The sequence below is a fragment of the Hylobates moloch genome, unplaced genomic scaffold, assembly GCF_009828535.3.
Source record: "Hylobates moloch isolate HMO894 unplaced genomic scaffold, HMol_V3 SCAFFOLD_10, whole genome shotgun sequence".
NCBI classification, from domain to species: domain Eukaryota; kingdom Metazoa; phylum Chordata; class Mammalia; order Primates; family Hylobatidae; genus Hylobates; species Hylobates moloch.
In genome coordinates, this window is record NW_026652285.1 from 23,143,955 (window position 1) to 23,169,130 (window position 25,176).

The 25,176-nt window shown below is 46.1% G+C and overlaps 1 protein-coding gene across 19 annotated transcripts in view; it reads left to right on the forward strand.

Moving 5' to 3' along the window:
- Positions 1-2,716: 2,716 nt before the first annotated feature.
- The window catches only part of CDK12 (cyclin dependent kinase 12), a 110,130-nt gene continuing 87,670 nt past the window's right edge, over positions 2,717-25,176 (forward strand). For 14 of the 19 annotated variants that reach the window (XR_009215118.1, XR_009215121.1, XR_009215114.1 and 11 more), the window contains exons 1-2: positions 2,718-4,374; positions 14,153-15,034. Coding sequence is in view for 5 of the 19 variants with exons in the window: in XM_058444929.1 (XP_058300912.1) it covers positions 3,329-4,374; positions 14,153-15,034 (1,928 nt within the window). In the remaining 14 variants the exon portion in view is untranslated. Of the gene's footprint in view, positions 4,375-14,152; positions 15,035-25,176 lie in introns of all 19 variants that reach the window. The other 5 variants (XM_058444930.1, XM_032163473.1, XM_032163476.1 and 2 more) reach the window with 3 other exon arrangements.

Consider the following 25,176-nt stretch of genomic DNA (forward strand, 5'->3'; position numbering starts at 1 on the left):
CCACTTTTTTTTTCTTGATAGCATTAATTTTACTTCCATAGAAGATCAAAAAGTTGTTGTGGAAAACTTGGTCTTTTTATTTTTTTAATTTTTTTATTATTTATTTATTTTGAGATGGAGTCTTACTCTGTTGCCAGGCTGGAGTGCAGTGGCGCGATCTCGGCTCGCTGCAACCTCTGCCTCCCGGGTTCAACCTCTGCCTCAGCCTCACCAGTAACTGGGACTGCGGGCGTGCGCCACCAAGCCCAGCTAATTTTTGTGTTTTTAGTAGAGACGGGGTTTCACCATGTTGGCCAGGATTGTCTCCATCTCTTGAACTTGTGATCTGCCTGCCTTGGCCTCCCAAAGTGCTGGAATTACAGGAGTGAGCCACTGTGCCTGGCCTGATCTTTTTATTTTAGAACCAATATTTATGGACTCAATCATTTAGGGATGGCGGGCGTGGTGGCTCACGCCTGTAATCCTAACGCTTTGGGAGCCAAAGTGGATGGATTGCTTGAGCCCAGGCGTCTGAGGTCAGACTGAGCAACATAGCAAGCCCTCCATCTCTACAAAAAAATAAAAATAAAAATTAGCTGGGCTGGTGGCCTGCGCCTGTAGTCTCAGATACTCAGGAGACTGATCACCTGAGCCCATGAGGTGAAGGCTACAGTGAGTTATGATTGTGCCACTGCACTCCAGCCTGGGACACAGAGCGAGACCCTTCACACACACACACACACACACACTCACAAAATTAGGCAAAAAAAAAAAAAATGTTTTGGACAGCCCTGTGAGCAAAAGGAACGATTACAGAGAGTGATTTTTGAGAATTGAGATTACCTTAATTCAGAATGTTTTCTAGTCCTGAATTTACCAGCTGAACGTCTCCGTTTTGGACAAGCCCCTTCACTTCTCCACGCCTTAGTTTTCTCACTTATACAACCTATTTCAGAGGACTGTTGTGAAGATAGAATGACTTAAGGTACGCGAAAGTTTTTAATAAATGAGGGGCCAGTGTAAGATAGTGTTATTTTCTTGTTAATTAATACTATGCTTTTCTTGTTCATATTATAATCTTTTGTATGAGGATGAAAGGCTAAATTATCCAATAACAGCCATGGGAGGATCTCAAGATGGGATGAGCTTTTAAATTCTGAGATTTGAAGCAAAGATTGGTGAGGAGACAGCGCCGTAGGATGGAAGAGCTTGTGTTTTAGTCTCAGAAAGACATGAATTTGAATGTTGACTGTGGCACTTGGACCAAATGATTCAACTTCCCTGAGGCTGGGATTCCTTTAGTATAAAACAGGGATGAAAATCTCATGTTTTGCAGGATAATTTTGAAAATTAGAGATAATGTATGTAAAATGCATGGCACGTAGCACACACCCTATATGTGGGAAGCACTGGTAAAACACTCAGGGACTTGGGTTGAAATGTCCCGACATTTGTCTTTTGCTCTGTAAAAAATAATCTCGCCGGGCGCGGTGGCTCACGCTTGTAATCCCAGCACTTTGGGAGGCCGAGGCGGGCGGATCACGAGGTCAGGAGATCAAGACCACGGTGAAACCCCGTCTCTACTAAAAAATACAAAAAATTAGCCGGGCGTGGTGGCGGGCGCCTGTAGTCCCAGCTACTCGGAGAGGCTGAGGCAGGAGAATGGCGTGAACCCGGGAGGCGGAGCTTGCAGTGAGCCGAGATTGCGCCACTGCACTCCAGCCTGGGCGACAGAGCGAGACTCCATCTCAAAAAAAAAAAAATAATAATCATCATCATCATCATCATCTCAACCGGGCGCGGTGGCTCAAGCCTGTAATCCCAGCACTTTGGGAGGACCAGGCGGGCAGATTGCTTCATTGTAGGAGTTCAAGACCAAGGATCGCAGATCGCTTGAGTCTAGGAGTTCGAGACTAGCCTGGGCAACATGGCGAAACCCCATCACTACGAAAAATAGAAACAAATTAGCATGGCGTGGTGGTGCGACTCTATAGTTCCAAGTACTGGGCAGGCTGAGGTGGGAGGATTGCTTGAGCCCAGGAGGTGGAGGCTGCAGTGAGCCGAGATCGTGCCACTGCACTCCAGTCTGGGCAACAGAGAGACCTTGTCTCAAACAAACAAAAAAACGGCCCGGCGCGGCGGTTCGCGCCTGTAATCCTAGTACTTTGGGAGGCCGAGGCAGGAGGATCACTTGAGGTCAGGAGGTCGAGACCAGCCTGGCCAACATGGTGAAACCCTGTCTCTACTAAAAACACAAAAGTTAGCCGGGCGTGGTGGCGGGCTCCTGTAATCCCAGCTACTCGGGAGGCTGAGGCAGGAGAATCGCTTGAACCCGGGAGGTGGAGGTTGCAGTGAACCGAGATCGCGCCACTAACACTCTAGGCTGGGCGACAGAGCGAGACTCTGTCTCAAAAGAAAACAAAAAACAAAAAAAAGTCATCCTGGTAGTTAAAAGATTTGTTAAAAAGGATGTTAAAATTAGTTTGTCATGGAGCCTGGGAGTGTTTGTTTAATCAGTTACCGATAAAGTTTTGGTTAAAAAAAAAAAAACTCGGTTTCTTCCGTTGCAATAAAGCTTTGCTCAAACGGGGAGCTCCGGGAGTTCATCGCGAGACTCAGGTGAAACGCGTTTCTAGTTTGGGACCTGATCTCGCGTTGTTTGATAAGCAGGGGAATGAGGTGAAAGCGAAGCACGAAACATCGCGAGAGGCTACTGGACTCTCGCGACGATTTCTGGGATTGCCCCTCCCCCCTTCTCCAAGGGCCGTTTCGGTTTAATCCAGTGTGTGACTGAGTCTGTGTGAGGGAGAGAGAGTGTGTGTGTGGTGTGGAGGTGAAACGGAGGCAAGAAAAGGGGCTCCGTCAGGAGCGAGGGACAAAGGGGGCGTGAGGCACCTAGGCCGCGGCACCCCGGCGACAGGAAGCCGCCGTGAGCCGGGCTACCGGGTAGGGGAAGGGCCCGCGTAGTCCTCGCAGGGCCCCAGAGCTGGAGTCGGCCCCATAGCCCCGGGCCGTCGGCTTCTCACTTCCTCGACCTCCCGGGCGCCCGGGCCTGAGGACTGGCTCGGCGGGGGGAGAAAAGGAAACAGACTTGAGCAGCTCCCCGTTGTCTCGCAACTTCACTGCCGAGGAACTCTCATTTCTTCCCTCGCTCCTTCACCCCCCACCTCATGTAGAAGGGTGCTGAGGCGTCGGGAGGGAGGAGGAGCCTGGGCTACAGTCCCTGCCCTCCCCACCCCCTTCCCGGGGCGCTTTGGTGGGCGTGGAGTTGGGGTTGGGGGGGTGGGTGGGGGTTGCTTTTTGGAGTGCTGGGGAACTTTTTTCCCTTCTTCAGGTCAGGGGAAAGGGAATGCCCAATTCAGAGAGACATGGGGGCAAGAAGGACGGGAGTGGAGGAGCTTCTGGAACTTTGCAGCCGTCATCGGGAGGCGGCAGCTCTAACAGCAGAGAGCGTCACCGCTTGGTATCGAAGCACAAGCGGCATAAGTCCAAACACTCCAAAGACATGGGGTTGGTGACCCCCGAAGCAGCATCCCTGGGGACAGTTATCAAACCTTTGGTGGAGTATGATGATATTAGCTCTGATTCCGACACCTTCTCCGATGACATGGCCTTCAAACTAGACCGAAGGGAGAACGACGAACGTCGTGGATCAGATCGGAGCGACCGCCTGCACAAACATCGTCACCACCAGCACAGGCGTTCCCGGGACTTACTAAAAGCTAAACAGACCGAAAAAGAAAAAAGCCAAGAAGTCTCCAGCAAGTCGGGATCGATGAAGGACCGGATATCGGGAAGTTCAAAGCGTTCGAATGAAGAGACTGATGACTATGGGAAGGCGCAGGTAGCCAAAAGCAGCAGCAAGGAATCCAGGTCATCCAGGCTCCACAAGGAGAAGACCAGGAAAGAACGGGAGCTGAAGTCTGGGCACAAAGACCGGAGTAAAAGTCATCGAAAAAGGGAAACACCCAAAAGTTACAAAACAGTGGACAGCCCAAAACGGAGATCCAGGAGCCCCCACAGGAAGTGGTCTGACAGCTCCAAACAAGATGATAGCCCCTCGGGAGCTTCTTATGGCCAAGATTATGACCTTAGTCCCCCACGATCTCATACCTCGAGCAATTATGACTCCTACAAGAAAAGTCCTGGAAGTACCTCCAGAAGGCAGTCGATCAGTCCCCCTTACAAGGAGCCTTCGGCCTACCAGTCCAGCACCCGGTCACCGAGCCCCTACAGTAGGCGACAGAGATCTGTCAGTCCCTATAGCAGGAGACGGTCGTCCAGCTACGAAAGGAGTGGCTCTTACAGCGGGCGATCGCCCAGTCCCTATGGTCGAAGGCGGTCCAGCAGCCCTTTCCTGAGCAAGCGGTCTCTGAGTCGGAGTCCACTCCCCAGGTGAGCTGTTTGTCTAACAGTCCTTATTTAGGGTGGGTTGCGAGGAATTGGCATTCAGCGTGTTAACATTGTGTGGAAGCCCGCAGTGTTCATCATTGACTAGAACACTTTCCTGTTGGCTAGTCATTCCAGTGTGTGAATCTGTCTCCCCTTAACCCAGAATTCGAGAAGTGAAGAGTACGTAGGCCTCAAACCACTAAAGGTAGGTACTTCCAGTGGGGTCTTCAGTTGTAAGCTTCTGAGTGAGAAACGTCAAAGGCTTCTGCTTAGCGAGTGGTTGGAGTTGATACTAGTTCCCAGAGCATGTCTAGCTATTTCTGTTGCTTAGTTTTAAATTTTTAAAAATCACATTGGTATTTGTGCTTTAGACTCTATGGGACCTGGTTGAAGACTTAAGAAATTTGTATTGAAGTTACTTGCCTAGTTTATCCTATTTGTGTTGTCCACTGAGTCCCCAAACCTGTATATTTATTCATTTCCTACTTGGCACTGTTTTAATAATTTACAAAAGAGTCCTGTCTTTTAAGTGATGTTTAGTGGAAATTCAGCTGATTAGTCTGTTATCCTTTTAGTGGTATAACCTAGCAGAAATTGGTTCCAAGGACAATTTGGTTTTCTTTACAGCATCATCACTGACCTACCTTGTGACCGCTGACAATTTTCAAAATCTTTCTCTAAAACACATGGTAGTAATGCCTTCTTTATATTTTTGCGAGAAAGGCATGCTAGTTTGAAATTTTGTTGTTAGAGTGAATTATTTGGAAAACTGTGTTCTTGTTCCTAGGTAATGAGATGTACCTCCTTTGTGGCCTCACCTCTGTTCACAAAAACAGACTGTGGGCTTTAGTTAGACCTTTGTGGAATCCTAATGTTGCTTTGTGACCTTTAGCAAATGAGTTAATTTATCCTTGCCTGAGTTGCTTCAGGTGTAAAATGGGAATAATAAATACCTACTTTTAAGGGTTGTGATGATTAAATTAGTCAATTTGAAGTGCATAGCACAGTGCCTTGTACATAATATCACTCAGTAAATTATGAGTGAGGATGTTGAACACTAGTAGAGAAATTGTGCAAATTTGAAAAAAATTCATGCATGACTTTTTTTTTCTTTGAAAGACAGGATCTTGCCCTGTTGCCTAGGCTGGAGTGTAGTGGCATCATCTTGGCTCGCTGCAGCCTTGACCTCCCAGGCTCAAGCAATCTGCCCACCTCAGCCTCCTGAGTAGCTGGGATTACAGGTTCATGCCACCACGCCTGGCTAATTTTTTTTTTTCTTTTTTTCCTTTTTTGTAGAGACTGGGTTTTGCCCTGTTGCCCAGGATGGTCTTGAACTCCTGAGCTCAAGAAATCCTCCTGCCTCTCAAAGTGCTGGGATTACAGGCATGAGCCACCACGCCTGGCTCATGCATGGCTTTTGTATTTCAGTGTAATTTTTGCTGACTTAAAGTTACAATTCATAAATGGTGTGAGTACATCAAGCTGCAGAGTGTTCCTAGCTGTCAAGGGTTGGAGTTCTTAATGTTTCCTCCTCCATTTTATTATAAAAAATTTTCCAGCATAGAAAGGTTGAAAGAATTGTAGTGAACACTCATATATGTAACACTTAGATTCTACAATAAATATTTGCTGTATCCAGCCTGGGTAACATAGTGAGTCCCCGTTCTCTACAGAAAAAAAAAAAATTAGCTGGTCGTGGTGGTGCACATCTGTAGTCCCCACTGCCTGGGAGGCTGAGGTGGGAGGATTGCTTGAGCCTAGGAAGTCAAGGCTGCAGTGAGCTGTGATCACATGACTGCACTCCAGCCTGAGCAACAGAGTGAGACCCTGTCTCAAAAAAAAAAAAAAAATTGGGCTGGGAGGAGTGGCTCACACCTGTAATGTCAGCACTTTGGGAGGCCGAGGCGGGTGGCTCACGAGGTAGGGAGCTTGAGACCAGCCTGGCCAATATGGTGAAACGCTGTCTCTACTGAAAATATAAAATTAGTCGGGTGTGGTGGCGTGCGCCTGTAGTCCCAGCTACTCAGAAGGCTGAGGCAGGAGAATCAGTTGAACCGGGGAGGCAGAGGTTGCAGTGAGCTGAGATCGTGCCATTGTGCTCCAGCCTAGGTGACAGAGACAAAATAAGACTCCATCTTAAAAACAAAAAAAGCTGTATGTTTTGTAATCTATCTACCTGACCATAAATCTATCTTTTGTTTTCATTTATCTCAAAGTAAGTTGCAGACATCAGTATACTTCATTCTAAACACTTTAACATGTTTACCATTAGCTGGATTACCCTTTTCTTTTTTGGAGGGGTGAGGAGTAAAATTTATATACGGTAAAATGCCTAAGTCTTAAATGTAGCATTTGTAAAGCTGCTTAGTTTTTTGTTTGTTTTTTGGCTTTTTTTGAGACAGAGTCTTGTTCCGTCGCCCGGGCTGGAGTGCAGTGGCGCGATCTCGGTTCACTGCAACCTCTGCCTCTCGGGTTCAAGCTATTCCCCTGCCTCAGCCTCCTGAGAGTAGCTGGGATTACAGGCGCCCACCATCACATCTGGCTAATTTTTGTATTTTTTTAGTAGAGACAGGGCTTTACCATGTTGGCCAGGTTGGTCTCCAACTCCTGACCTCAGGTGATCCGCCAGCCTTGGCCTCCTAAAGTGCTGGGATTACAGGCGTGAGCCAATGCGCTCAGCTCACGCTGCTTAGTTTTAAGGAAGTCTAAAAAGTATTCTTAGAATATTTGTTTCTTGATAGAGTAGTTCATTAAGGCTGTAAAAATTGTTAACTGTTTAGGGTATGGGAATAGAGAAGAGTGTGCTAAGACTAAAACACTAAAAGGAGTTTCAGTAAGAAGTGCTTCTTTCTGGTAATTCCTTTTGGATTCTTAGATAAAACAGCATATCTCATGTTCTCTTAAGAGAGTAGAGGAGGCTGGGCATGGTGGCTCATGCCTATAATCCCAAGCACTTTGGGAGGCCAAGGCGGGCAGATCACCTGAGGTAAGGAGTTTGAGACCAGCCTGGCCAACGTGGTGAAACCCTGTTCTTACTAAAATACAAAAATTAGCCAGGCATGGTGGCATGTGCCTATAATCCCAGCTACTCAGGAGGCTGAGGCAGGAGAATCGCTTGAACCCGGGAGGCAGAGGTTGTAGTGAGCCAAAGTCATGCCACTGCACTCCAGCCTGGGCGACAGAACGAGACTGCGTCTCAAAAAAAAAAAAAAAGGGCTGGGCGCAGTGGCTCATGCCTGTAATCACAGCACTTTGGGAGGCTGAGGCGGGCGGATCACCTGAGGTCGGGAGTTCGAGACCAGCCTGACCAACTTGGAGAAACCCTTTCTCTACTAAAAATACAAAATTAGCTGGGTATGGTGGCACGTGCCTGTAATCCCAGCTACTCGGGAGGCTGAGGCAGGAGAATTGCTTGAACCCAGGAGGAGGAAGTTGAGATGAGCTGCGATTGCAATAATTGTGCTCCATCCCAGGCAACAAGAGTGAAACTCCATCTAAAAAAAAAAAAAAAAAAAAGCAGAGGACTCTCTACTCACATAATTTAGTCAGTAATGGTAAAAATAAGTTTAGAAAAAATTGGAGACACAATATGGTAGCATAGCATGCAAGTATAAACATTATGTAATATTCCCAGAGACACATGCACGCTTTTAGTTGGCTTATAGAGAGGATTATATGTTTGTATGTGTGCATTACATGTTTTTCTTCATTGATTGAAATTCTAAACAGCACAAAAATTTTGTAGAGTCAGAGGAACATACAGATCCCTTCTATGATATTCTCTGTGTTCTTTTCCTTGGGAGACAGTCAAAATGAAATAAGCAACATTTTATTTTATTTTATTTTTTTAATTTGAGATAGAGTCTCTGTCACCAGGCAGGAGTGCAGTGGTGCAATCTCGGCTCACTGCAACCTCCGCTTCCCGGGTTCAAGCGATTCTCCTGCCTCAGCCTCCCAAGTAGCTGGCACTACAGGCATGTGCCACCATGCCCAGCTAATTTTTGTATTTTTAGTAGAGACGGGGTTTCACCATGTTGGCCAGGATGGTCTTGATCTCAAGACCTCTTGATCTGCCTGCCTCAGCCTCCCAAAGCACTGGGATTACAGGCATGAGCCACCGCGCCCAGCCAAACAACATCATTTTAAAAGACTGAAAATGCTTTTGCACAAATGCAGTGACTTTGCATCCGCCAGATTAGCACTGATTAATAGTTGAGTGGAACCTAACTTAATTCGGTGAGTGGGGGGGAAATACATTTGTTTTTGAAGACATTTCTTGAAGACACATTGCTTATTGCTGGCTATGTTTACCTATTTGTTGTCTACTCCTCTGCTTTTCTCTAGAAGAGTGAACCTGGAACTTAAATGTAGCATTTGTATCACTAAAAATACTACAAGTAGGCCGGGCGTGGTGGCTCACGCCTGTTATCCCGGCATTTTGGGAGGCTGAGGCGGGCAGATCACGAGGTCAGGAGATTGAGACCATCCTGGCTAACATGGTGAAACCCTGTCTCTACTAAAAATGCAAAAAAATTAGCCGGTCGTGGTGGCAGGTGCCTGTAGCCCCAGCTACTCGGGAGGCTGAGGCAGGAGAATGGCGTGAACCCAGGAGGCGGAGCTTGCAGTGAGCCTAGATTGCGCCACTGCACTCCAGCCTGGACGACAGAGCAAGACTCCATCTCAAAAAAAAAAAAAAAAAAAAAGAAAAGAAAAGAAAAATACCACAAGTATATGGCCATCCAAATCTATTAACAGTAGGCTTCTGTGAGAAATTGAAGGGTTTCTAGCAGACTTCCTTAGGAAGATTTGGTCATGCTGACTAAAACAGTAGTACTTGGTAGCTAGCTAGCATTAGTGTTTTGGGTTTTACACGTTTTCCCTGGGATAGAGATGTTACTTAGCTGTATTTCAAGCAGAGAAAACCTCTTGTTTCAGCCAAATATGTACGGAAGGAATATTAGTTTTCTTAAGGGTAAGTGGATATTTGGTCAATATCAGTACCTTTCAATATTTTATATTCTCATGTTCATGTTTGTGTTGTTGTTTTTTAGTTCTATTGATGCCAACAATATTTTTAGTTTTAGTTTTTTTTTTTTTGAGACGGAATGTCTCTCTGTCACCCAAGTTGGAGTGCAGTGGCGTGATCTTGGCTTACTGCAGCCTCTGCCTCCTGGGTTCAAGCAATTCTCCTGCCTCAGCCTCCCGGGCAGCTGGTATTACAAGCGCACACCACCATGCCCGGCTAATTTTTTTGTATTTTTAGTAGAGCTGGGGTTTCACCATATTGATCAGGCTGGTCTCAAACTCTTTTTTTTTTTTTGAGACGGAGTCTCGCTCTGTCACCCAGGCTGGAGTGCAGTGGCGCAATCTCGGCTCACTGCAAGCTCCGCCTCCCAGGTTCACGCCATTCTCCTGCCTCAGCCTCTCCGAGTATCTGGGACTACAGGCGCCTGCCACCACGCCCGGCTAATTTTTTGTATTTTTAGTAGAGACGGGGTTTCACCGTGGTCTCGATCTCCTGACCTCGTGATCCGCCTGCCTCGGCCTCCCAAAGTGCTGGGATTACAAGCGTGAGCCACCGTGCCTGGCCTTTTTTTTTTTTTTTTTTTTTTTTTTTTCCGTGCCTGGCCTTTTTTTTTTTTTTTTTTTTTTTTGAGACGAACTTTCACTCTGTCACCCAGGCTAGAGTGCAGTGGTGTGATCTTGGCTCACTGCAACCTCTGCCTTCCAGGTTCAAGCCACTCTCCTGCCTCACCCTCCGAAATAGCTGGGACTACAGGCGCATGCCACCACACCCGGCTAATTTTTGTCATTTTAGTAGAGATGGGGTTTTACCATATTGGTCAGGCTGGTCTTGAACTCCTGACCTCAGGGGATCCACCCGCCTCGGCCTCCCAAAGTGCTGGGATCACAGGCGTGAGCCACCGCACCCAGCCGTGGCTGGTCTCAAACTCTTTTTTTTTTTGAGACGGAGTCTCTCTCTGTCGCCCAGGCTGGAGTGCAGTGGCTCAATCTCGGCTCACTGCAAGCTCCACCTCCCAGGTTCACGCCATTCTCCTGCCTCAGCCTCTCCGAGTAGCTGGGACTACAGGCGCCTGCCACCACGCCCGGCTAATTTTTTGTATTTTTAGTAGAGACGGGGTTTCACCGTGGTCTTGATCTCCTGACCTCGTGATCCGCCCGCCTCGGCCTCCCAAAATGCTGGGATTACAGGCGTGAGCCACCGTGCCCAGCTTCCAATAATAATTTTATATTTTAACTAACTTTTGGAAGCAAACTTGCAAAAAGCAGTATAGGTAAAAGAAAATCATCGCTGCCATCATGCAAGTTGTTTCCCTTACACATATATGTTGTTTTGAAACATTTTGGTTCTTGTCAGTCTTACTATATGTCAGTCTTACCATATCTCCCTGATCAAAGATAAAGGAAGATATGATCTAGAATGGAAGCAATTTGTTTTAGACTACTGGGAAAATTTGGTTTTGTCCAATTATGCTTTTAATGTTTTTATTTTATTTATTTATTTTTTTGAGACGGAGTTTCACTCTTGTTGCCCAGGCTGGAGTGCAATGCCGCAATCTCAGCTTATCACAACCTCTGCCTTCCAGGTTTAAGCGGTTCTCCTGCCTCAGCCTCCCGAGTAGCTGGGATTACAGGCATGCATCACCATGCCCGGCTAATTTTGTATTTTTAGTAGAGACAGGGTTTCTCCATATTGGTCAGGCTGGTCTCGAACTCCCGAACTCAGGTGATCTGCCTGCCTCGGCCTCCCAAAGTGTTGGGATTACAGGCGTGAGCCACAGTGCCCGGGGCTTTTAATATTTATTTATTTTTTTTATTTTTATTTTTATTTTTTTTTTTGAGACGGAGTCTTGCTCTGTCACCCAGGCTGGAGTGCAGTGGCACGATCTCGGCTCACTGCAAGCTCCGCCTCCCGGGTTCACGCCATTCTCCTGCCTCAGCCTCTCTGAGTAGCTGGGACTACAGGCGCCCGCCACCACGCCCGGCTAATTTTTTGTATTTTTAGTAGAGACGGGGTTTCACCGTGGTCTCGATCTCCTGACCTCGTGATCCGCCCGCCTCGGCCTCCCAAAGTGCTGGGATTACAAGCGTGAGCCACCGCGCCCGGCCATATTTATTTATTTATTTATTTATTTATTTATTTAGAGACAGATTTTCTCCCTGTCGCCAGCCTGGAGTGCAGTGGCACGATCTCTGCTCACTGCAACCTTGGCTTACTGCAACCTCCACCTCCTGGGTTCAAGCGATTCTCCTCCCTCAGCCTCCCAAGTAGCTGGGAGTACAAGCATATACCACCACACCCAGCTAATTTTTGTATTTTTAGTAGTTACAGGGTTTTACCATGTTGGCCAGGATGGTCTTGATCTCCTGACCTCGTGATCTGCTGCCTCGGCCTCCCAAAGTGCTGGGATTATAGGCGTGAGCCACGGCACCCGGCTTATGTTGGTTTTTTGTTTTGTCACACATTGAGCCCTTAGCAGGTTAGGCTTTAGTAAAAAGTCATGAGAATTAATGACATTTTGGTTTCAACTTAAAATGATCTGCCCCATAGATTCCCAGATTTTATTTCCAAAGTCTTCCTTAAGAAAATTAATCAAACATGCAATAATACCTTTAGGAGTTTTTTTTTTTTTTTTTTTTTTTTTTTGAGACAGAGTCTTGCTCTGTCGCCCAGGCTGGAGTGCAGTGGCGCGATCTCGGCTCACTGCAACCTCCGCCTCCCGGGCTCACGCCATTCTCCTGCCTCAGCCTCTCCGAGTAGCTGGGACTACAGGCGCCCGCCACCACGCCCGGCTAATTTTTTGTATTTTTGGTAGAGACGGGGTTTCACCGTGGTCTCGATCTCCTGACCTCGTGATCCGCCCGCCTCGGCCTCCCAAAGTGCTGGGATTACAAGCGTGAGCCACCGCGCCCGGCACCTTTAGGAGTTTCTAAAAAGTCTATTGGAAATCATTTTATAATAAAGATATTAGGAGCCCTCATGTTTTTGAAAAGTTCTAAGAAGTTATTTTGGTAAAACATTTTCTCCACTTTATTTGTTTTGTAAATCCTAAGTCTTATGTGTTGGGAAATTTGTTTAGTACTTTATTTTAAACTTTACAACTTTATTATAAACTGAGGATGCAAGGAACAACATTTTTCTTGGCTCTGCCAATTAACTCTCTAGCTAACAAATTTAGGTTTTGGTGAAGCATGCCTATTGCTTTTAACTTCCTGATAGATATAACCTACCTTTGCTATGGAGTATGACTTCTTTTTTTTTTTTTTTTTTGAGACGGAATTTTGCTGTTGTTGCCCAGGCTGGGGTGCAATGACACAATCTCAGCTCACCGCAACCTCCGCCTCCTGGGTTCAAGCGATTCTCCTGCCTCAGCCTCCCAAGTAGCTGGGATTACAGGCGCCCACCGCCACGCCTGGCTAATTTTGTATTTTTAGTAGAGACGGGGTTTCTCCATGTTGGTCAGGGTAGTCTGGAACTCCCAACGTCAGGCGATCCACCCATCTTGGCCTCCCATAGTGCTGGGATTACAGGCGTGAGTCACCGCACCCGGCCGATCATGACTTCTTTATCCTGTTTTTACTTTATCAAAGATTAAATTCAAAATTCTGAAAGTAATCATTGTGAGTATGGCTGTTTCTTTTCCAATGTGGGAAAAAAAATAGTGACCCATCTTTTTTCAGATGAATAAGTAGTAGATAATTTTATTGTTATATGATTCAGATATGTTTTCATGTAGGATTTAGTTTAATAAATTTTTTTTTTTTTTTTTTTTTTGAGGTGTAGTCTCACTCTGTCACCCAGGCTGGAGTGCAGTGGCTCACTGTAAGCTCCACCTCCCAGGTTCCTGCCATTCTCCTGCCTCAGCCTCCTGAGTAGCTGGGACTACAGGTGCCTGCCACCACACCCAGCTAATTTTTTGTATTTTTTAGTAGAGATGGGGTTTCACCATGTTAGCCAGGATGATCTCGATCTCCTGACCTCGTGATCCTCCCGCCTCGGCCTCCCAAAGCCAGTTTAATCTATTTTTTAAATGAACTTTATTTTTTTAGAGTAGTTTAAGATTTACAGAAAAATTGTGAAGATAGTGCAAAGAAGTCTCTTATATCCCTGCATCCAGTTTCCCCTATTGTTAACATCTTACATTAATGTGGTACAGTTGTTACAGTTAATGAACCAATATTGATACATAATTATAAACTGGAGTCCATACTTTTTTTTTTGAGACGGAGTCTTGCTCTGTCGCCCAGGCTGGAGTGCAGTGGCGCAATCTCGGCTCACTGCAAGCTCCGCCTCCCGGGTTCACGCCATTCTCCTGCCTCAGCCTCCAAGTAGCTGGGACTACAGGCGCCCGCCACCACGCCCAGCTTTTTTTTTTTGTATTTTTAGTAGAGACGGGGTTTCACCGTGGTCTTGATTTCCTGACCTCGTGATCCGCCCGCCTCGGCCTCCCAAAGTGCTGGGATTACAGGCGTGAGCCACCGCGCCCGGCTAGTCCATACTTTATTTAGATTTACTTAGTCTACCTAATGTCCATTTTCTGTTCTAGGATCTTACTCATTATACCATCTTACATTTAGTCCTGTCTCCTTGGGGTGCCTCTTGATTGGGCTGGTTTCTCAGACTTTCCTTGTTTTTGATGGCACATAATCTATTTTAAGATTGATAAGTTACAGTTCTTCATAATCTGTTTTGTTGATCTGTTTTCCTCCATATACTACTGTAGTCTATTCATTTAAAACTGCCTTTTTATTTTTCCAGTAGGAAATCCATGAAGTCCAGAAGTAGAAGTCCTGCATATTCAAGACATTCATCTTCTCATAGTAAAAAGAAGAGATCCAGTTCACGCAGTCGTCATTCCAGTATCTCACCTGTCAGGCTTCCACTTAATTCCAGTCTGGGAGCTGAACTCAGTAGGAAAAAGAAGGAAAGAGCAGCTGCTGCTGCTGCAGCAAAGATGGATGGAAAGGAATCCAAGGGTTCACCTGTATTTTTGCCTAGAAAAGAGAACAGTTCAGTAGAGGCTAAGGATTCGGGTTTGGAGTCTAAAAAGTTACCCAGAAGTGTAAAATTGGAAAAATCTGCCCCAGATACTGAACTGGTGAATGTAATACATCTAAACACAGAGGTAAAAAATTCTTCAGATACAGGGAAAGTAAAGTTGGATGAGAACTCTGAGAAGCATCTTGTTAAAGATTTGAAAGCACAGGGAACAAGAGACTCTAAACCCATAGCACTGAAAGAGGAGATTGTTACTCCAAAGGAGACAGAAACATCAGAAAAGGAGACCCCTCCACCTCTTCCTACAATTACTTCTCCCCCACCCCCTCTGCCAACTACTACCCCTCCACCTCAGACACCCCCTTTGCCACCTTTGCCTCCAATACCAGCTCTTCCACAGCAACCACCTCTGCCTCCTCAGCCAGCATTTAGTCAGGTTCCTGCTTCCAGTACTTCAACTTTGCCCCCTTCTACTCACTCAAAGACATCTGCTGTGTCCTCTCAGGCAAATTCTCAGCCCCCTGTACAGGTTTCTGTGAAGGCTCAAGTATCTGTAACAGCTGCTATTCCACACCTGAAAACTTCAACGTTGCCTCCTCTGCCCCTCCCACCCTTATTACCTGGAGATGATGACATGGATAGGTAAGTGAACTGGAAAAAACCCCCTTGATCTAAACATAAAGCATTTTCTGTTTTAATCTTTGTCAACACTACCCTCATGGTTTTATGAACAGGAAATGTCTTTGATATTTTCAGTGGGAAGTCTATATTTATGACATTATTACTCGGGAAGAGAGAATTAGAATTTGAGGCCTGGTTAACCCATTTTATCATTAAGTTTATTTATTTTATTTTATTTTTATTTTGAGACATGGTCTTGCTCTGTCGCCCAGGCTGTAGTGCAGTGGTGTCATCTCAGCTTACTGCGACATCTGCCTCCCGGGTTCAAGCAATTCTCCCACCTCAGCCTCCCCAGCAGCTGGGACTACAGGCATGCACCACCATGCCTGGCTAATTTTTGTATTTTTAGTAGAGATGGGGTTTCACCATGTTGGCCGTGCTGGTCTCGAACTCCTGACCTCAAGTGATTTTCCCGCCTTGGCCTGCCAAAGTGCTGGGATTACAGGCATGAGCCACCATCTCTAGCCTAAGTTTATTGATAATGCTAATTTTGATTAAAATTTTAAAAAATCAAGAGTTTTTCCCTTAAATTTTTGTTGAAAATATTAATACCTATAGAAAAATTAAAAGAATAATAGGCTGGATGCAGTGGCTCATGCCCGTAATCCCAGAACTTTGGGAGGCTGAGGCAGGTGGATCACCTGAGGTCAGGAGTTCAAGACCAGGCTGGCCAACATGGTGAACCCCCATCTCTACTAAAAATACAAAAATTAGCTGGGCGTGGTGGTGGGCCCCTGTAATCCCAGCTACTTGAGAGGCTGAGGCAGGAGAATTGCTTGAACCCAGGATACGGAGGTTGCAGCTAGCCAAGATTTTATATTGCCATATTTGCTTTAACTGTGGATATCATGACACTTCTAAATACTTCAATGTCTCTCTCCTAATAATAACGTTGTTCTATATAATTACAATATCTTCATCACCCTGAAAAATTTAACATTGACTTAATAACATCAATAGTTATATAAATAACATGCTATCGGCCAGGCGCGGTGGCTCACGCCTGTAATCCCAGCACTTTGGGAGGCCAAGGCGGGTGGATCACGAGGTCAGGAGATGGAGACCATCCTGGCTAACACGGTGAAATCCCCTCTACTAAAGATACAAAAAAATTAGCTGGGTATGGTGGCAGGCGCCTGTAGTCCCAGCTACTTGGGAGGCTGAGGCAGGAGAATGGCGTGAACCTGGGAGGCGGAGGTTGCAGTAAGTCGAGATCCTGCCACTGCACTCCAGTCTGGGTGATAGAGCGAGACTCCATCTCAAAAAAAAAAAAAAGCTATCAATAATCATAATATTTAACCAAATGGTCCCAGTAGCCCCCAAAATGTCTTTATTGTTGGTTTTTGTTTTCAGTTGGACTTCAAAATAACTCACAAAATGTCTTTTATAGCTGGGTTTTGTTTTTTCTCTCCTGATCCAGGGTCCAAACTAGGATTGTTTTGAAAAGTGCTGCTTTAAAAAAAAAAAAAAAAAAAAAATTATTCTATACAAAGTAAAAGAATAATATGTAAAGTATTTGCTAATTAGAATATAATTCACAATGGGATGATGGGAAGAGCTTTAATTTTAATGAGTCCTCTGAATATTGAGAACTGAAATGATTATGAAGCATGAATCTAATTTTATAGAAGGCATTAACAAAAATATTTCTTTAAGGCTGGGCTTGGTGGCTCACGCCTGTAATTTCAGCACTCTGGGAAGCCGAGGTAGATAAGATCACTTGAACCCAGGAGTTCAAGACCAGCCTGGCCAACATGGTGGAACCCCAGCTCTACTAAAAAAATACAAAAATTAGCCAGGCGTGGCCAGGTGCGGTGGTTCACGCCTTTAATCCCAGCACTTTGGGAGGCCAAGGCGGGTGAATCACAAGGTCAGTAGTTGAAGACCAGCCTGATATGGTGAAAGCCCTGTCCCTACTAAAAATACAAAAATTAGCTGGGCGTGGTGGCTGGTGCCTGTAGTCCCAGCTACTCGGGAGGCTGAGGCAGAAGAATTGCTTGAACCCAGGAGGTGAAGGTTGCAGTGAGCTGAGATCGTGCCACTGCACTCTAGCCTGGGCAACAGAGCCAGACTCCGTCTCAAAAAAAAAAAAAAAAGAAAAATTAGCCAGGCGTGGTGGCAGGCGCCTGTAATCCCAGCTACTGAGAAGGCTGAGGTAGGAGGATCGCTTGAACTCAGGAGGCGGAGGCTGCAGTGAGCCGAGGTCATGCCACTGCACTCCAGCCTGGGTGACAGAGCGAAACTCTGTCTCAAAACTATATATATGTATTTCTTTAATATCTTGACAGGACTAACTAGGCAAGTACCACCAAACACACTTGCTTTAGCAGTGACATGTGATGGCAGTCTTTGTGTTACAGTTTGCTTATTCTACTGTGATCCTGTGCTCTTTGGGATGTGAATTGCATTTATTGAAACAAACTTTTCATTGTAAGCACAAAATTAAGTGCTACTGATCTTGCATCCTAGCCTAATTCCCAAGCCTTCATTCCTTTCAAGGTGATAATTGTAATTTTATTTCATTTTATTTTGAGACAGGATCTGGCTCTGTCCCCCAGGCTGGAGTGCAGTGGTGCGATCTGGGCTTATTGCAGCTTCTGCCTCCTAGACTCAAGTGATCCTCCCACCTCAGCTTCCTGACTAGTTGGGATTACAGGTGCACGCCACTACACCCGGCTAATTTATTTTTTGTAGAAATGGGGTTACATCATGTTGCCTAGGTTGATCTGGAGTTCCTGGACTCAAGTGATCCCCTTGCCTTGGCCTTCCAAAGTGTAGGGATTACAGGCATGAACCACCACTCCTGGCCAATATTTGTCATTTGAATGATGATACATTGCAGCCCTCTGGGTGAGAAAGTATGTTTTTTTCGTACCCTCTGTTCTTTAAAGAAGATGCAAGTACAGTAAATGGAAAGGGGGAGAAAAACTGTTTTAAGGAATGGCTCCATCCTATTTATAGAAAGAAATATGATGTTTCCTTTTTTTTTTTTTTGGTGTGACCAGACTGCCAAAATCTGATTTTTTATTTTTATTTTTTTTGAGACGGAGTCTCTTTCTGTTGCCCAGGTTGGAGTGCAATGGCGCGATCTCAGCTCACTGCAACCTCTGCCTCCTGGGTTCAAGTGATTCTCCTGCCTCAGCTCCTCTGAGCAGCTGAGATTACAGGCATGTGCCACCATGCCTGGCTAATTTTTGTATTTTTAGTAGAGACAGGGTTTCACCATGTTGGCCAGGCTGGTCTCGAACTCCTGACCTTAAATGATTCTCCCACCTGGGCCTTCCAAAGTGCTGGGATTGCAGGCATGAGCCACTGCACCCAACCCAAAATGTGATTTTAAAGAAAAATTCCATATACTCTTTCTAACATTAATAGGTATTTATGGACTGAGCTTTGTGGATGTAATCCCAGTACTTCGGGAGGCCACAGTGGGAGGACTGTTTAAGGCCAGGCGTTCAAAACCAGCCTGGACAACAACATAGTGAGACCCCATCTCTATAAAACATTTAAAAATTAGTTGGATGTGATGGCAGGTACCTTTAGCCCTAGCTACTTGGGAGGCTGAGGCAGGAGGATCACTCGAGCCCAGGAGTTCAAGGCTGCGGTGAACTATGATTGGGCCACTGTACGCCAGCTTGTGTGAAAGAGACCCTGTCTCTAAAAATAAAATTTTAATTAAAAAAGGGTAATAACAAATTCTGCCACGTGACGAAAATTACAGAAGAGAAGAGAACCTGAAATTTTTTTTTTTTTTTTTTTTTTGAGACGGTGTCTCACACTGTTGCCCGGGCTGGAGTGCAGTGGCGATCTTGGCTCACTGCAAACTCCACCTCCCAGGTTCAAGCGATTCTTCTACCTTAGCCTCCCGAGTGGCTGGGATTACAGGTGCCCGCCACCACGCCCAGCTAATTTTTTGTATTTTTAGTAGAGACGGGGTTTCACCATGTTGGCGAAGTTGGTCTCGAACTTCTGACCTCGTGATTAGCCCGCCTAGGCCTCCCAAAGTGCTGAGATTACAGGTGTGAGCCACCTTCCCGGGAACAGAACCTCAAATTTATGTGGAAAAGATTAACTTGAGGTCCAAAATATAGATAGATAAAAGCCATAGATAAAAAGATAAAAGCCATATTTTTATAGTTTTTGTTGGAAAAGGAAATAGTTGAGCATTGTCCAAAGGGACTCTAGCCCTTTAGCTATAGGAACCTCATTTCAATACTTGTTTACATAGTGGCTAGAATATTAATGTGGGTAAGAATCTTGATTTTTTTTTTTTTAACTTCAGGAAAATGTTTAGGAAACAAAAAGAATCTTGATGATTTTATTTTATTTTTTTTGAGACAGATTCTGTCTCCATAGCCAGGCTGGAGTGCAGTGGCAAGATCTCGGCTCACTGCAACTTCCCAGGGTTCAAGCGATTCTCCTGCCTCAGCCTCTGGAGTAGTTGGGACCACAGGCACGTGCCACCACACCCAGCTAATTTTTGTATTTTTAGTAGAGGTGGGGTTTCACCATATTTCTCCTGGATGGTCTCAATCTCTTGATCTCGTGATCCGTCCACCTCAGCCTCCCAAAGTACTGAGATTACTGGCATGAACCTCCGTGCCCCAACTATTTATTATTTTATTTATTTATTTTTTGAGATGGAATTTTTGCCCTTGTTGTCCAGGCTGGAGTGCAGTGACGTGATCTCGACTGCATCTGCCTCTTGGGTTCAAGCAGTTCTCCTGCCTCAGCCTCCCAAGTAGCTGGGATTGCAGGCAACTGCCACCATACTCAACTAATTTTGTATTTTTAGTGGAGACTGGGTTTCACCCTGTTGGCCAGGCTGGTCAGGAACTCCTGACCTCAGGTGATCTACCTGCGTTGGCACCACAAAGTGCAGAGATTACAGGCATGAACCACCATGCCTGCCATTTTTTTTTTTTTATTTTGAGACAGAGTTCTGCTCTGTCGCCCAGGCTGGAGTGCACTGGGGCAATCTCAGCTCACTGCAACCTCCGCCTCCCAAGTTCAAGCGATTCTCCTGCCTTAGCCTCCTGAGTAGCTGGGATTACAGGTGCCCACCACCACGCCTGGCTAATTTGTGTATTTTTATTAGAGATGGGGTATCACCATGTTGATTACAAACTCCTGACCTTAAATGATCCACCTGCCTCGGGCTTCCAATGTGCTGGAATTACAGGCGTGAACCACCAGGCCTGGCCCTAATCTAATTATTATTATTATTATTTTTTGAGACAGTCTCACTCTGTTGCCCAGGCTGGAGTGCAGTGGCACCATCTTGGCTCACCACAACCTCCACCACCAGGGTTCAAGCGATTCTCCTGCCTCGGCCTCCTGAGTAGCTGGGACTACAGGTGTGTGCCACCATGTCCGGCTAATTTTTGTAGTGTTTTTGTTTTTGTTTTTGTTTTTGTTTTAGATGGAGTCTGGAGTCTCACTCTGTTGCCCAGGCTGGAGTGTAGTGGCATGATCTTGGCTCACCGTAACCTCCACCTCCTAGGTTCAAGTGATTTTCCTGCCTCAGCCTCCCAAGTAGCTGGGAGTACAGGCGCATGCCACCATGCCCAGCTAATTTTTTTGTATTTTTAGTAGAGACGGGGTTTCACTATGTTGGTCAGGCTGGTCTCGAACTTCTGACCTCAGGTGATCCACCCACCTCGGCCTCCCAAAGTGCTGGGATTACAGGCATGAGCCACTGCACCCTGCCTATTTTTGCATTTTTAGTGGAGACGGGGTTTCACTACATTGACCAGGCTGGTCTTGAACTCCTGACTTTTGGGTCTGCCTGCCTCGGTCTCCCAAAGTGCTGGGATTGCAGGCGTGAGCCACTGCACCGGGCCCATCTAATTATTTTTAAACATGATTTTTTTTTAGCCATCTCCTCCTCCACCTCTTTTTTTTTTTTTTTTTTTTAAGAGACGGAGTCTTGGTATGTTGCCCAGGTTTGTCCCAAACTCCTCAACTCATGTGATCCTTCCAACTTGGCATCCCTAAATGCTGGCATTACATGTGTGAGCTGCTGAGTTTGGCCATGATTTTTTTTTTTTTTGAGATGGATTCCTGCTGCCACCCAAGCTGGAGTGCAGTGGCTCAATCTCAGCTCAATGCAACTTCTGCCTCTGGGGTTCACATGACTCTCCTGCCTCAGCCTCCCCAGTAGCTGGGACTACAGGCACATGCCACCACACCTGGATAATTTTTTTGTATTTTTAGTAGAGACAGGGTTTCATCATGTCAGCCAGGCTAGTCCTGAACTCCTGAACACCTGCCTTGGCCTCCCATAATGCTGGGATTGGAAGCATGAGCCAACGCGCCCAGCCCTGGCCATTGTTATTATCAGTATTCTACATATAAATAAATTATTAAAGGTAGAAAAATGGAAATAGGCCAGGTGCTGTGGCTCGCTCCTATAATCCCAGCCCTTTGGGAGGCCAAGGCAAGAGGATTGTTTGAGCCCATGTGTTTTAGGCTACATAGCCAGACCCTGTTTCTACCATTAAACAAGAAAAGGCATGATAGCATGCACCTGTGGTCTGAGCTACTTGGGAGACTGAGGTGGGACGATTACTGGAGCCTGGAAGGTCGGAGCTACAGTGAGCCATGATCGCACCACTGCACTCTAGCCTGGATAACAGTGAGATGTTGTATCAAAAAAAAGGAGATGAGGATGTCTTCCATCATCAGTTTTATTTTTTTATTTTAAATTCATGATGTGTTTCTGTTTCTATTTTGTATGTGTGTGTGTGCTGCTATATCCATGTACCAGCTGCTCCTATCTTTGACATGAAAAGTAATTTTTACATAGGAAAGCTTTTTAGAAGGAAATCTGAAGGCCGGGCGCGGTGGCTCACGCCTGTAATCCCAGCACTTTGGAAGGCTGAGGCGGGCGGATCACGAGGTCAGGAGATCGAGACCATCCTAGCTAACACGATGAAACCCCGTCTCTACTAAAAATACAAAAAATTAGCCGGGCATGGTGGCGGGCGCCTGTAGTCCCAGCAACTCGGGAGGCTGAGGCAGGAGAATGGCATGAGCCCTGGAGGCGGAGCTTGCAGTGAGCCGAGATCGTGCCACTGCACTCCAGCCTGGGCGATGAGCGAGACTCCGTCTCAAAAAAAAAAAATCTAAAAGTTTTGTAAGGAGCTCACTTATATTCTCTGTTTTCTCACTCGAGACTGCAGCAGCATCAATGTTTGAGAATGTGACTTACACATCATTTTATTACCTACAGTACCTTATGGGTGGAATACAGAATGCAATTAGTAATGTTGGTTATTTTAATTGATGGGTAAATAAAACTTATAATAGAGCCAGCATCAGGGCTTGTGTGAAATGACAGTGGACTTGTAAAAGAAATCAGTGTGCACATAAAGAACATAAAGCTTACATTAGAGGATTTGTCTGTTTTTTTTTGTTTTGTTTTGTTTTTTGTTTTTTTTTCCCCCGAGACAGTCTTGCTCTGTCGCCCAGGCTAGAATGCAGTGGCATGATCTCAGCTCACTGTAATCTCCGCTTCTCGGGTTCCAGCAATTCTCCTGCCTCAGCCTCCCAAGTAGCTGAGACTATAGGTGGTCACCACCATGCCTGGCTAATTTTTGTATTTTTAGTAGAGACAGGGTCTCCCCATATTGGCCAGGTTGGTCTGAAATTCCTGACCTCAGGTGCTCCACCCACCTTGGCCTCCCAAAGTCCTGGGATTACAGGCATGAGTCACCACACCGGCTTTGATCTGCCCCAAGCTGGATACAGCCCACACATCTACTGATTACATATATATATATACATATTTTATATCATTTTTTTTCTTTTTTGTCGCCCAGGCTGGAGTGCAGTGGCGCGATCTTGGCTTGCTGCAAGCTCCGCCTCCCAGGGGTTCACGCCATTCTCCTGCCTCAGCCTCCCACGTAGCTGGGACTACAGGCGCCCGCCACCTTGCCCGGCTAATTTTTTGTATTTTTAGCGGAGACGGGGTTTCACCGTGTTAGCCAAGATGGTCTCGATCTCCTGACCTTGTGATCCGCCCTCCTTGGCCTCCCAAAGTGCTGGGATTACAGGCGTGAGCCACCACGCCCGGCCTAATTTTTATATTTTTAGTAGAGATGGGGTTTTACCATCTTTTCCAGGCTGGTTGCAATCTCCTGACTTCATGTGATCCACTCATCTGGGCCTCCCAAAGTACTGGGATTATAGGCTCGAGCCACCATTTCCAACCTAGAGGATTTAGTGTCATTTTGGGAAAAGAATGAAACTTTACTTTTTTTTTGAGACAGAGTCTTACTTTGTCGTCCAGGCTGGAGTGCAGTGGCGTGATCTTGGCTCACTGTAACCTCCATCTCCATCTCTGAATCCCAAGCGATTCTCCTGCCTCACTCTCCCAAGTAGCTAGGATTACAGGCATGTACCACCATGCCCAGCTAGTTTTTTCTTTTTTGGAGACAGAGTTTTGCTAGTTGCCCAGGCTGGAGTGCAATGGTGCAATCTCAGCTCGCTGCAACCTCTGCCTCCTGGGTTCTAGCGATCCACCCTTCCTCAGTCTCCCAAGTAGTTGGGATTCCAACTAATTTTTTGTATGTGTAGTACAGATAGGGTTTCACCATGTTGGCCAGGCTGATCTCGAACCTCTGACCTCAAGTGATCCACCTGCCTTGGCCTCCCAAAGTGCTGGGATTACAGGTGTGAGCCATCACGCCCAGCCGAAACTTTTCTTTTCTTTCAAACATGTATTTTGAGTAGGAGTGTACTAGCTCAGGTATCAAATGCAAGAGTGAATTTAGCTAATGGTATTTCAAAAGCCTTTCTCATTTGTGGTCTATAATTCTTGATTTCAAGAAGCAAGGCAGCCCACGTCCAACATAGTACAATCTACATGACCATAGCTATTAATGGATATATTTCTGCCTTTAGTAGATCGATCATCTGTATACTTTTCTTAGAAATTTCAGTTAACCAGCTGGGAGTGGTGGATCATGCCTGTAATCCCAGCACTTTGGGAGGCTGAGACTGGCAGATCACCTGAGGTCGGGAGTTCGAGACCAGCCTGGCCAACATGGAGAAACCTCGTCTCTACTAAGAGTACAAAATTAGCAAGGTTTGGTGGCGCATGCCTGTAATCCCAGCTACTTGGGAGGCTGAGGCAGGAGAATCCCTTGAACTCGGGGGGGCGGAGGTTGCGATGAGCTGAGATCATGCCATTGCACTCCAGCCTGGGCAACAAGAGCGAAACTCTGTCTCAAAAAAAGAAGAAAAAAGAAAGAAATTTCAGTTAACCATATAGAATTTTTAAAGTCTTCTTTCTCTTTTTTTTTTTGTGACAGAATCTCACTGTCACCTAGGCTGGGGTACACTGACGTGATCTTGCCTCACTGTAATCTCCACCTCCCGGCCTCAGCCTCCTGAGTAGCTGGTACTACAAGCACAAGCCATGCCCGGCTGGTTTTTTTTTAACATTTTTGGTAGAGAGCAAGTTTTGCCATGTTGCACAGGCTGGTCTCGAACTCCTGAGCTCAAGCAGTCTGCCCACCTTGATCTTCCAAAGTGCTGGAATTACATGTGTGAGCCACTGCGCCCAGCACTTCTGCGCTCGCTCTCTCTCTCTCTCTCTCTGTCTTTCTCTCTCTTTTTCTCTTCTTTTCTTTTTTCTTTTTTTGACAAAGTCTTGTCCTGTTGCCCAGGCTGGACTGCAATGGCACTATCTCGGCTCACTGCAACCTCCGCCTCCCGGGTTCAAGTGATTCTCCTGCCTCACCCTCCCAAGTAGCTGGGATTACAGGCAGACGCCACCACGCCCGGCTAATTTTTTGTATCTTTAGTAGAGATGGGGTTTCACCAGGTTGGCCAGGCTGGTCTCAAACTCCTAACCTTATGATCTGCCTGCCTCGGCCTCCCAAAGTGCTGGGATTACAGGCGTGAGCCACCACGCCTGGTTTGCCTTTTTTTTTTTAACAGAGTTTTGCTTTTTTTTGCCCAGGCTGGAGTGCAATGGTGTGATCTCCACTCACTGCAACCTCCACCTCCTGGGTTCAACCAGTTCTCCTGCCTCAGCCTCCTGAGTAGCTGGATTACAAGCGTGTGCCACCACGCCCTGCTAATTTTGTGTTTTT